Source organism: Electrophorus electricus, chromosome 16 (genome assembly GCF_041902795.1).
Source record: "Electrophorus electricus isolate QZ-2024a chromosome 16, ASM4190279v1, whole genome shotgun sequence".
Taxonomy (NCBI): domain Eukaryota; kingdom Metazoa; phylum Chordata; class Actinopteri; order Gymnotiformes; family Gymnotidae; genus Electrophorus; species Electrophorus electricus.
In genome coordinates, this window is record NC_137512.1 from 23,197,203 (window position 1) to 23,209,200 (window position 11,998).

The 11,998-nt window shown below is 43.4% G+C and overlaps 2 protein-coding genes across 18 annotated transcripts in view; one reads left to right on the forward strand and one right to left on the reverse strand.

Annotated features, from left to right (window-relative positions):
- Positions 1–5,280, reverse strand: part of mical2b (microtubule associated monooxygenase, calponin and LIM domain containing 2b) — a 54,638-nt gene extending 49,358 nt beyond the window's left edge. For 6 of the 17 annotated variants that reach the window (XM_081699480.1, XM_035532088.2, XM_035532087.2 and 3 more), the window contains exon 1: positions 5,101–5,271. Coding sequence is in view for 1 of the 17 variants with exons in the window: in XM_081699481.1 (XP_081555607.1) it covers positions 5,101–5,124 (24 nt within the window). In the remaining 16 variants the exon portion in view is untranslated. Of the gene's footprint in view, positions 1–5,100 lie in introns of all 17 variants that reach the window. The other 11 variants (XM_035532093.2, XM_035532091.2, XM_081699483.1 and 8 more) reach the window with 5 other exon arrangements.
- A 1,093-nt stretch (positions 5,281–6,373) lies between these two features.
- Positions 6,374–11,878, forward strand: dkk3b (dickkopf WNT signaling pathway inhibitor 3b). Its single transcript, XM_027018253.3, has 7 exons — positions 6,374–6,669; positions 7,050–7,130; positions 7,422–7,499; positions 9,260–9,352; positions 9,422–9,566; positions 10,563–10,713; positions 11,458–11,878. The coding sequence occupies exons 1-7, from the start codon at positions 6,469–6,471 to the stop codon at positions 11,489–11,491; spliced, it is 783 nt and encodes a 260-aa protein (XP_026874054.3). The 5' UTR covers positions 6,374–6,468; the 3' UTR covers positions 11,492–11,878.
- Positions 11,879–11,998: the final 120 nt, after the last annotated feature.

Here is an 11,998-nt window from a genome sequence, read left to right on the forward strand (position 1 = left end):
AGTCTGAAACAGAATCCCACACACACGACTCATGTAGATGGGTGTGTAAGGGAGGATGAGTGTGACGGCAACCAGAGACTCAAAGCTTTTCAGTAGTCCCACAATTTGCTGCTCTATTGCTCCTAAGGGTGTTGGACTGGCACGTCGCACTGATATGGCATACAGAAGTCAATAGTGCAATATACAGACAACTTCTCCCTATTATGGGACACACACTGTTGCACTGACTCAAACTTTATATCTCTCACTCACTGTCGCTGTGTGTGTGTGTGTGTGTGCATAATCATAATTTCAACCTAATCTAACCCCCTTGCATTTGCCTTCACAGAGGGGCCAGGAACACACGGCCACAGATGCCCAGAATGGAAATGCACTCCTGCCTATATTTACTCAAACATCAACACATGCAGTGTAGCACCGTCTAAAGCAGTTAGACAGTGTCCAAATCAGCAGACATCACTGGGCAAGACCACAGCCTCTCTTCACCCTTTGCTGAAAGATATTGCTGTGCTTAAGAAACATATAACGTCATTATTAGCAGACCATTGACAGTCAATAACATCTAAATTCAGTAATAATTTGCTCAGCAACTGTTTCTGATGCATAAGATGAACTGTTTGAGTATGATTTTAAGTTACTAGCTCTCTGTTTTAGAGCACCATACACTTCATTGTCCAGAAGGTACTGGGGCCTTGCCTCCTGCGTGTTGCTGTACATATCTCCCTGATAATGCCCATGCTATTGAGAAGTGAACTGTGGCTTAATTCCCCTTAACCACTCCAGTCACCAGCCAGGCAGTTCCTTCACCCTCAGCCCTTCCTGAACTGTATTATGTGCCAGCATGGGCCTTTAGGGCTCACTGTCAAAGTCAGTGCACACTACACAGTCCAGTCAGCATCTAATGTGGCACTTAATGCACCAAGAGTACGAGCACAGACACAGCCAGGCCTGTAGATCCACTACACAGGAATAAGGGCGCCCAGCTGAAGAACAACCCAACACAAGCCTGGAGTGCATCTGCAGAGCAGGCAAAGGTGTGTGCTGCTTGTTAGGGAAGCTATACTTTGTTTGCTTTGAGACGTGGTACGTGTGGGTTGGAAGAGTTGCCTGAAGTGAAATGTATACTGTAGAGGATTTTTAAAAAATGTAACCTGAGAATATCTTGCACAGATCTACTACTGTCTAAGGGAAAGGGATATATTACCTTAGCCTAGACTGCTGGTAACAGAGAGAAGTAGACCCCAGGAGTAGTACACATCATGTAAGAACTACTTCAAACAAAGAAACAAGCAAACAAAATTTTTTTTTTTTGCAAAGAATGTGGTTTGCATTAATGAAGGATATAGAAAAGAATTCTGAAAATAATTAAAAGATTCAGTTATGTCAGTGCAATATTATGAAAATACATCTGCTTGTTCGAAGGTTTCAGGACTGAAGGTCATAGTACTGTTGAAAAGCCCTGGTCCAGAGCAGTGCTTCAGAAGAGGCAGCCATTTGAAGCCCTGCATAACTGCGCAAAAAAATGCAGTGTGCACAGATGCCGAGAATGGGAAGGGGGGGAGGAGAGAGAGAGACAGGCCAAGGGAGAGAGACAGGGAGAAAGAGAGGAGAGAGAGAGAGAGAGAAAGAGGAAAACAGAAAGTCCTGCCAGCATAAAAGGAGGAATGCTGATGAGCATCTGAACACTGTTCCAGGAGCACCTCAGCAAAACAGCGAGATCCAAAGCTGGGAGCCTGCAGGCCCACCAATACTCCCTGCATGTTACTCCAGACACGTCACCTGGCTTTACTTCAATAAATCATCTTCAACATGGTCATCTTTACTGAGAGCCATGTCAACTCACTTCAGCATTTCAGACACCACTGCCTCCCATGCACCAACACACCTCTATAACACACGGCATTTTAGCATAGTTTTTATAGAAATGTGAAAAAGTAGCCAGGCTGCAAGCATATAAGGACTGACTTCCAATGCTATGGATTATGTAGCAGGGCATACACCAGAGGTTAACAGTTCAAAGTCAAACATTCTGTTTAGAGATTCCGTTGTCTAAAACCACAGAATGTCAAGATTACAAATGGAAACTTTGCAGGCCGTTTATCAGAGCTGAAGCAGACTCGTCCATGACAGCAGAGCAGAAGGCAAATGAGCCACCTCTGCTTTTCAGAACTGCTCACAGTGGCAGTCGGTCCCTCTAATCTTAATAATGGCTGCTTTGCACATGCAACGACAGGCCATCTCATACGTTAGGCTTAATGAGGCAGGGGGATGTAGGTCATGTTTACACCCGTAACTGCCCATAATGACATCTCTGGGGTACCACACTCTGCTGAGATCTGGTGACAGTCAGCTGGACAACACCCAGAGATTTCCTTCACCCAGACATCAGTGACCGATCTGCACCTCCCTATGCCTCCACACAGGAAGCATGATGAAGAGCTTCCTGGTGTTTAGAGGAGGGGCTGGGGCTGGAAGCACAGGTACGCTGACCCAGCCTGCACATGACCATTACTGTGTCAGTCTCCTGGGGCTGGCCAGTGATTTGCATCATGCCTTGTTATCTGTTCATACTGAAGTTTCAAGGAGATTTTCAGATCTTAACATCTGATGCTGTAGCGTGGAAATCAAGGCGAAATGACTTAAGATAAAAAGTAAAGTGATTACAATATGGAACCCCTGCTGTCAGTAGGTTCGGTTTTTTAATAACAAACAGCACCACCATCAACATTTACCGTACCCTCTACTAGTATATTCTAAAGTAGCCCTGGGATCCTGCCATTGTTTTGTATGGCAATTAGTTACTGCAAGTGTAAATTAGCCTTAAGCATGTTAGCACTGCCCTCAGTTTCTACAAGTCCAGCTTTTCCTGGAGCTTTCAGATGGTCTCTCAGCTCAGAATAGACAGGTGTCATATTTCATGTTCCAGAAGGGTGTGATCCAATCTGCTGGCCTACAGGAGGGCAGGGCCAAGGTCCTGACACTGCACAAAGGAAGGCTTTTGGTAAACAGACTATCTCTCTGAGCAGAGGAATTTTCAGATTTAAAAATGCATCAACTAGATCCTGCTCTGTGAATCCAGAATTTGAGAACTGGCACCAAGAGCTATACTTCAACAGATGACTTGTTCTAGACAGTAAATCCCCCTCCAAGTGTCAGCCTGGCCCATATTACCTAACCTGACATTGTTTCCCTACTGATTACACATCCAATGTTAAAATGATAAGCAACATTAATGGAACTTCCTGTGTCTGTAATTCTTACCAAGAATATATCCAAACAGTGGAAAATCAATATTTGCTTACTCTTGGTTTAGGTCTTTCTGTTATGCTGTAACCAAATGAATGAACTTCTAAACCAGTGAAAGTAGATTAGAGCTGTTGTGGTCTTAGGCACTGCAGACTGATCAAGATGTTTTACAGCTAAACTACATCTGAACTCAGACTTGTTAAACTACATAGAAACATTTGTGGTTTAGTATTTCAACACTACTTAATTCAAGCTACTTTTGCATAATAAATAATTCAGATTAAACTCTTTAGATAAATGCTTAGAACAAACAAAACATTGATGTTTTTCACCTGCATGTGTGCATGCACACACATAAAAGACGATCATATTACAACTCATTACGGCAAGGCAGAGCTAATACTAATTAAAATGTTGAATTATTCAGGCTGACCTTTCAGCCTTTTTAAGTCCATCGCTCTCACAGCACTCGTCTCAGTAAGACTCAGTAAGTAGTAGTATGCATTAGGGACTAGCACCTTTTACATGCAAACATACAGTACGTTGTGTAAACAGCTGCATTGCTCCACCATGCTGCACAGACATGACTGAGAGTCTCATAAATGACTGGGCAAAGGAATTCATCAGTCGTTCTGCCACTCAATCTTCTAGAGGGGAACACCGCTTTCCATGGAGGAAGCCGAGTTGTGGCCCTCAGCCACATGCCAAACACCCTCACTTGGCATTAGCACCATGCGGCTCTCAGAGCGGGTACAGTAAAACCCTGACACAGCTCTGCTGTGCACGAGAGCGAGGTCACCGTGCTGGTGTATTTTTGTCATCCCCTTCACTGATATACAGGACAGTCCTTATAAGACAGCAGCACGGTCCAGGAAGTGCCCCAGGCTCCATAAGACACGTCTCACTCTGATGGCCAATGGGAGACAGTGTATCAGAAATTCATGAGGAAAGCAGATAATTAATTGTATGTGATATTATGCAGGGATGGTGGAGGTATTAGGCCACACTAGCTCTTTGGGGAGCTTGAATCATACATGACCTCCTGCATGGTCTGCAATACTGAACACTCCTAGATAAATCTATGGTCACTGGATCAGGGTTGGGATTTAATTATCACTGACTTAATTGCACATGCCATTTTATGAAAATATAATCCGCCGTGTATCATTACAACAGCTAAAAAAATGAACAATACTCAGTCCATAGGTCCTCCAACGTTCCTACTGTCTGTCAACTTTTGCCAGTGGCTACAGTTATTACACAAGTAGCCTCCGTCCTGAGAGGGACGGAAGGAAGGTTACTTTAAAGTGGTCTCAGAAGCATCGTTATGAACTAATGATCAAATGAACTAATCTAATCGTGTACCACGAGGCCCACACATGACAAAAAGTCTAATCTATTGTCACAGCAGGTACATGGTCTCTGATGAGCATAACCGAGAATGAAGTGAAAACCCGAGGAAAATAAACCCCAAAACACCTGTCAGTGCCGATAACCTCGATATGTTTACAACGGACTTTAATTTTCAACAACACATTTAGTTTAAAGCTTCTAAGGAAAATGAAACCAGCCGGCGTGCGTGCAGACAGTTGCGCTGAAATATTCAACACTGCACTTGATACCAGAGTGCGGAGGGAACATGATACCTACGGCGTTGTTTGTGTTTAAGGTTTTCTTCGAGATTATATCCTTGTTTGAAACAAATAAACATAATAAAGTAAGGGCGCGTCCACGATACGAGACAATGTTTTGTTTTGTTTTGTTTTTTTCCTTTTTCCACCAACGCGTGCATCACACGCGCGCGGCGTCACAAAACTCCTGTCAGCGTAGCCACTCAACACCACTGTAACTTACAGTTTCTGGGAGAACTGTAGTCATCCAGTGCCTTTCCCTGTCCGTTGTCGTCTATATCCGTAAAACGTTTTTAGACTGTTGTTCTCTAAAGAAAATGTCACAAATTAAAATGTTCGTTTCGCTTGAAGCCCTTGCAGCCGGCCGTTAGTAACGTTTTCGAGCAGAGCGCGTGCGTCTGCAAACCTTTTATATTGAGAGGCGGAGCTTCGGCGTATTGACGTCCAATCAGGAGTTCACATAAACTTGGACGGCAAATACTGCAGTTTGTGGAATTATATTTGTTGTGAGTGCTTAGTACTGAAATTCAGTGATGTCAGTACGACTGTATCCTATAAACAGCGTAGAAGTCAGGGATGAGGAAAGAATATAGATAATTAAGATATTTTATTAACCAAAATATGAAATTATGGCACAAATGTAATTTTAAACCGCATATAACGGTAGAGTAGGCCATACTTTTTGAGAGACACCAAAAATCTATTTTTAAGAAAAAGCTTAGCTCATTCGAAAAGTCTGGCACGCGCACGCGCACGCTCTCTCTCTCTCTCTCTCTCTCTCTCTCTCTCTCTCTCTCTCTCTCTCTCTCTCTCTCTCTCTCTCTCTCTCTCTCTCTCTCTCTCTCACACACACACAGAGCTTTTTTTTTGCCGCATACCACTTGTCAGAGAGCTTAAGATTCCAGAAAAGGTACAAATATATTTGTATTTATAGTCTTACATCTCCTCTGCTCAAAGTGAATCTAATTATCCTCACATTACTTTCCCTTTGGCACATTAAATATTAAGTTAATTTACTAACTAATATTACAAAATCATACGCATTTGTTTTGAAGTACAATAAATAGAAAACGACCATCACCGACTGCTAGGTCAGGTGCAAATAATAGCAAATAACTGCGGTACAGCTTGTACGTTATCGCCATCTACAGGAGACGAAGGAGACAGACGTCGGATGATCTCTAGGTTCAAATGTTAAAGGGGGTGTTGACTGAGAAGAATTCTTTAATGAGAATATATGAAATATGACGAATTTTCGAAGGATATGAAGAAAGGTCTGTAAACAAATTGCTTATTTTTTTAATGAAACGTGAGTCAAGGAATCACTAGATATTTATATCATTTCTATATTAAGTTTTAAAAAATAAAATCCATAGAATGTGTTTTAATACTGGGCTCTTTAGTTCAGTATGGTACAGAAAGTGTTTTTTTCCCTGGAATAGTACGCTGTCGCTTTAATAAAGTGGGCATTTAGACCCAGTGGTGGAAGCCAAAAGCCTTTTTCCGGTATTTTGTTCCTTCGTAAATTTCCAAATAAAACCCCCTCTCTGGATAGAGTCTGATTCTCGGGACGTTCCCTTGCGCTAAAACCATGCTGCTATTTGCGCTACTTTGGCTGTATGCAGGCTTTGCGCCTGGGAATGCAGAACAGCGAGTTCATGTTGAGACCCCAGACACAAGGAGCCTCGAATCGCATGCGGCTCAGGGCCAAGCAACTCTCAACGAAATGTTCCGGGAGGTCGAAGAACTGATGGAAGACACCCAGCAGAAATTACAGGAGGCTGTCCATCAGGTAGGGGACGGAGGACGACCGGCTCGTGGGACAACGGACTGAGCCTCTTCGAGTTTTACGAAGGAGCACATCGGAACTTTAAAAAAATATATATGAAAATGTACAATTTGTAGATTCATTTTAAAGGGGTTTTTAAAGACATTCAAACGCGATATTTCGCAACCAGGCCACAAATGGATGTGCGGTTTTTTTTGTTGTTTTGTCTTTTCTTTTCAGCCTTATTCTCACTTTCTGCTTTGTTTGCTGACTTTTAAATAGCGGTAGTTAGGAGCGCAGTGAAATGAACTTTCCACCTCGTTTACTAGTAACCCAGCGTTTCTGGTAAACTCTGCTTTGTTAACGCCTTGTTGCTTTGTTCATCAAATACGCACACCGTATAGATGGAGAATGAGACGTCCAAATCTCTGTATGGGCACAGTCTGCCTTCCAGATACGACTCTCTGAACAGGACAGAAGCCAAGGTGCGAATGAACCCTCTAAAGAGAATGTGTGTATGTGTATGTGTATATATATATATATATATTGTTGGGGTGGAGGTGGAAGGTAATTAAAGTTTGCCATATCTGACAATGTGGAAATATTTCCACATTGTCAGATTTTAATGGAAGTTTCTTAAACATCTAGGGACAGTTCTTCACATATATTAGTCCCAGTGTCATGTACGCCGAGACTCCTATAATGGCCACCAGTAAGACGTTGTTAGTTTTAAGTTAAGCTTTGATTTTTTTGCTTTATGGATTTGACCTCTTAAGGAAGCCAGAGCTCATGCTGGAGGGAGCCCCATCTCCAAAACCCTAATTCAGACTGGCCAGTGGAACAATGTGGACCATGTGAGTGCACAATAAACATTATAAACTGTGAAATCAGGAGAGTGTATTTTGGTTTCAGCTTTTCAGTAATAAAATATGTACATTTTATTTTCAAACAAGATGTTATTCAGTTATTCACCATGTCCACAGATCAATTATAAATCTATTTAATGGATATTTTAGATTAATTTCATGGCATTTAGTTTCTTGACAGTTAGTATCAAGTCATGTTGGAGTGCACTGCTTCAAAACCCCTTTCCCAGACAACTCTCTCTCTCTCTCATATATATATATATATATATATATATATATATATATATATATATATATATATAAAACTGGGAGAATTTGCTGTGTGTTCATTCTTCCAAATAGATGCTGATGCATGACGTGTCCATTGGTGCATTCTGTCAGTCATCACCTACAGCGCTTCCTCACTGAGATCTAAGTGTGCGCTGCTCAGAGCTGTGGGGCACTGGGCGGAAAGACAGATGGAAAACCTTCTGCCTCGTTACTGTCTGCTGTCAGAGCGCGTACTCTTTCCAGTACTGAGGAAGATGAATCACATGGGTTATGATTCATTATTTAGCTACTGCACTCCTGCCAAGGGTTTTTAAACGTAAAGGCGGTTAGTAATGGCTGGATCATGCGTTTTCACACTGCAAATTGAAGAGTCTTCGTAATCGCTCCCATGTGTGGCGACACCTCGTAAAAAGTCAGGCTTTGTACCAGGTATTAGTGAAAAAGAAAAACTCCCACACCAGGTCCTCATGTGTGCAAGCCCGGGCTTGCGGAGCTGTGTCACTGCTGAGCGCACCAGGATGCCAAAGTGGGTGCATGCCTTCACTCTGCAGCAGACAGAAGTCCGAAAGAAGAGTTCTGGAAAGGCCATTCTCCCAGTGCATGTGCAGTCAGATCACACTGAGGATTTAGGTGTTTCAACACCTAACAGCTTAAATACCCATACTTTGATTAATCTTTGTTTTTTTGTTCTGACCATGTAATGTTTCCTGCTTTGCAGTACACTGTAGTAAGATTGAAAGAGGGCTATTTTATTTCTGTTACTGCTAATGAGTTCTCAGTGGGGCTCTTTTGAATCCTAAACCACCCAGATCAGTAAAGTTTTAGGTGAGGATCGGGGAGGAATGTGGCACTGCTCAGTTTACCGTGAAGACTCTGAAGTTAAAGGCAGGAGGAATTGGGATGCACAGGGAACCTTTGCTGGAATTTGTCTCCAGATGACTCACTCGAAAAAGACTACCACATCAGTCCAGGCGCCGTTATTCTGGAGGAATTCAAGGCTTTGATCTCATAGCCACCTCCCCCGTAACAGCTTGCAAACTGCATAATAAAAATCATATGCAAGCAATTCAAACTGTTCCAGAACATTCCTGCTTCTGATGAAGTAATTACAGATGGTCTGATAAGTGCAAAAGCATTAATACACTGTTAAAACTTGGTAATGACTGTGTAAAACTGGTTCTCTTGTGAAGAGGCAACAGTGGGTAAATGGACAAATGCCAACATGAGATGGTTGATGATGTTTGGAGGACAAAAACATTCATGCTCTGACCATGAGTCATTATAGAACCATGTCTGTGTAGAGAAACACCACCTTGAACATTTCTGACCTGTGGGCATAAACACACACACATAGAGAAACAGGGAGTATATACACAAATGTTCATACATTGTGTCATAATCCTTCTCAAGTGATAATGGGTCATGGCCTTCCACACATCTGTACCATTACAGTGTGTGTGTGCCATGTCTATGTCTAGGAGTGTCTGACAGATGAAGACTGTGAGGAGGACAACTACTGCCGGTACGAGCTCAGCAGGTCCAAGTGCGCCCCCTGCAGGACCACCGGCACGGTGAGTGATTTATTTCCCCCTCGGACACTGCGCTCCCAGCGCGCTGACGGCCCCTTTGCGTGTTTGCAGGAGTGCGAGAAGGACGAGGAGTGTTGCGGAGAGCAGCTGTGCGTGTGGGGTCTGTGCGCACTGAACAGGACCACCGGTCAGTCGGGCACGATCTGCCAGCAGCAGAGCGACTGCAGTTCCCAGCATTGCTGTGCCTTCCACAGAGGTGACCCCACCAAAACTTACAGCACGGGCCAGACGCTGGCATCCGGAGGGCTGCTAGCGTCCGGCTTCGCACCGCACCCGTCCTCACACGCGCACTGAGCGTCTAATCGGCTAATAGCAAGAGTTTCCAAAATCATAGCTGCCCTCCTAGCCTATCAGGGACCATTTACAAGAGGTCTGCCTGCACAATTTGGTGTTATCCCCTCTTCAACACACCTTTCATTCAACTCGATCGGTTACTGATGAATTGGAGCAGCTGGGGGAGAACTGAACCAGGCAGTGCTGCAGCCGTACTGCACCAGTGTGTGAGAATCAGAAGACACTAGAGTGGGAAAAAAGACTCAGAGTTTAAGAGGTACAGAGGATGACATTTAGTGTGGTATATGGTGTACCATGCAGGACCACAAATGTACAATACACTGTGACTAGATTTCTCTTTCAGCAGTAAGATTTATCACTGAATAATTCTGGAGTAAAACAAAAGTCATTTAAACGCACCAAAGGGAAATAGAGGAATTTTGTCTCTTTAAAATATCACCTATGGAGGAAAGCGAAAAACCCATGCAGTCTTAAATTCCAGGCTCAAGCCCGATACATTTGAGGTTCATTTTGTTTCCAAGTGGCAGTATTTCTCCCGGCGAGATGCTCACATTTCAACCACAGCCCAGCCGTGTGTGGAGCTATAGAGCCCATTCTTGTCTGGGGTGCCTGTGGCCCAGTGCAGGAACCACAAACCACACATGGATAGTTGGGAATCTCTCATTCGCAGCAGGGAAAAAAAAGACTTCCAATCCCACCGATCCAACTTCCTTGGAGAAGTTGGTCAAGTTCCTGATTTGATTGTTTAAACTGGTTGACGTATCCAGTGTGCCTCAAAAATGGCAAGATGCCCCTACTACTGTCCATAATGTGGTCATTAGAACATATCTGAGTTGTAATGACCACTCATGTTCTAACGCATGGTCATTAGAATTCTGCTCCTGTTGTCTGTGGGTAGCGTTCCTGTTCCCGGTGTGTCGGCCCCGGCCTCGGGAGGGGCAGGGGTGCCATGAGCAACCCAACCAGCTGCTGGAGCTGCTGCTGTGGGACGACGAGGCACCATATGAACACTGCCCATGTGCTGCAGGACTGCAGTGCCAGCTGGCCGGGTAAGACAGCACACACACTGCCCTGCAGTGCCAGCCAGTGGGGTAGGACTACATACACACACACACACTGCCCTACAGTGCCAGCCAGTGGGGTAGGACTACACACACACACACACACACACACACACACACACACACACTGCCCTGCAGTGCTAGCCAGTGGGGTAGGACTACACACACACACACACACTGCCCTACAGTGCCAGCCAGTGGGGTAGGACTACACACACACACACTGCCCTGCAGTGCCAACCAGTGGGGTAGGACTACACACACACACACTGCCCTGCAGTGCCAGCCAGTGGGGTAGGACTACACACACACACACTGCCCTGCAGTGCAAACCAGTGGGGTAGGACTACACACACACACACTGCCCTGCAGTGCCAGCCAGTGGGGTAGGACTACACACACACACACACACACTGCCCTACAGTGCCAGCCAGTGGGGTAGGACTACACACACACACTTTAATCAAAGCTCTAACAATCAGACATTAGTGATCTTAAAATTGCTTTACCATTAGAACAGCTTATATTTCATAGCAATGAATGGTAAACTATAGTGATTTAATTGCTGCTGAGATGATTCAAACCAATTTTGGGAAACAAAAACATCTGAAGCTTCTGACATGTTTGTAATTGGGCAAATACCCCAATATATTCACAGTATGAATATATACATCAAATAACAACCTTTCATTTGCATGTAGTATTTATTTTCTTCTTAATTTTACATTATAGCAAAGAATCCCTGTGCACAGCCGAGAAGAGCTGATTCACAAACAGGAGCAGGAGCGTCCCGCCACTACTCTGCATTATCCACACAATTAGTGGGATTATAATTATTTAACCTTAATTATACAGCTTTTCTTGTTGACATTTGCTGATCATTCGTTCTATATATTACATTTATATATTTCATTTTTTATTATGTTTGATATAAAATACATATAAATAGTCAAAGTGTAGACTTAAATTTAGGGCTATATTCCTGTTGTATACTCTTCAATGACTAGATGACCAAGTCTTATAATGCTTTTAACACTTGTGCGTTTTCTTAAATGAATGTTTTTTTTGTTTGTTTGTTTACCTTTAGTTAATAACTAAGTGTAAATAATTCTCTGAAGACAGCAAAACAAAAATAAAATGAACATTCACTGAGGTTTAATTGTTCTACTCATGATACAAAAGTCATGCGATGGTTTAGTGCCCATTTGTTTTACGTCCTATGGTGCCAACACGGACATTAGATGGCAGTAATGTAGTAACACTCGGGTGGAAC

Excerpts from the sequence above, each read along its gene's own strand:
- dkk3b (XM_027018253.3), top strand. The coding sequence starts at position 6,469 with ATGCTGCTATTTGCGCTACTTTGGCTGTATGCAGGCTTTGCGCCTGGG. Across the intron at positions 6,670-7,049 it reads TACAGGAGGCTGTCCATCAG|ATGGAGAATGAGACGTCCAA; the intron begins GTAGGGGACGGA and ends CACACCGTATAG. Across the intron at positions 9,567-10,562 it reads TTGCTGTGCCTTCCACAGAG|CGTTCCTGTTCCCGGTGTGT; the intron begins GTGACCCCACCA and ends GTCTGTGGGTAG.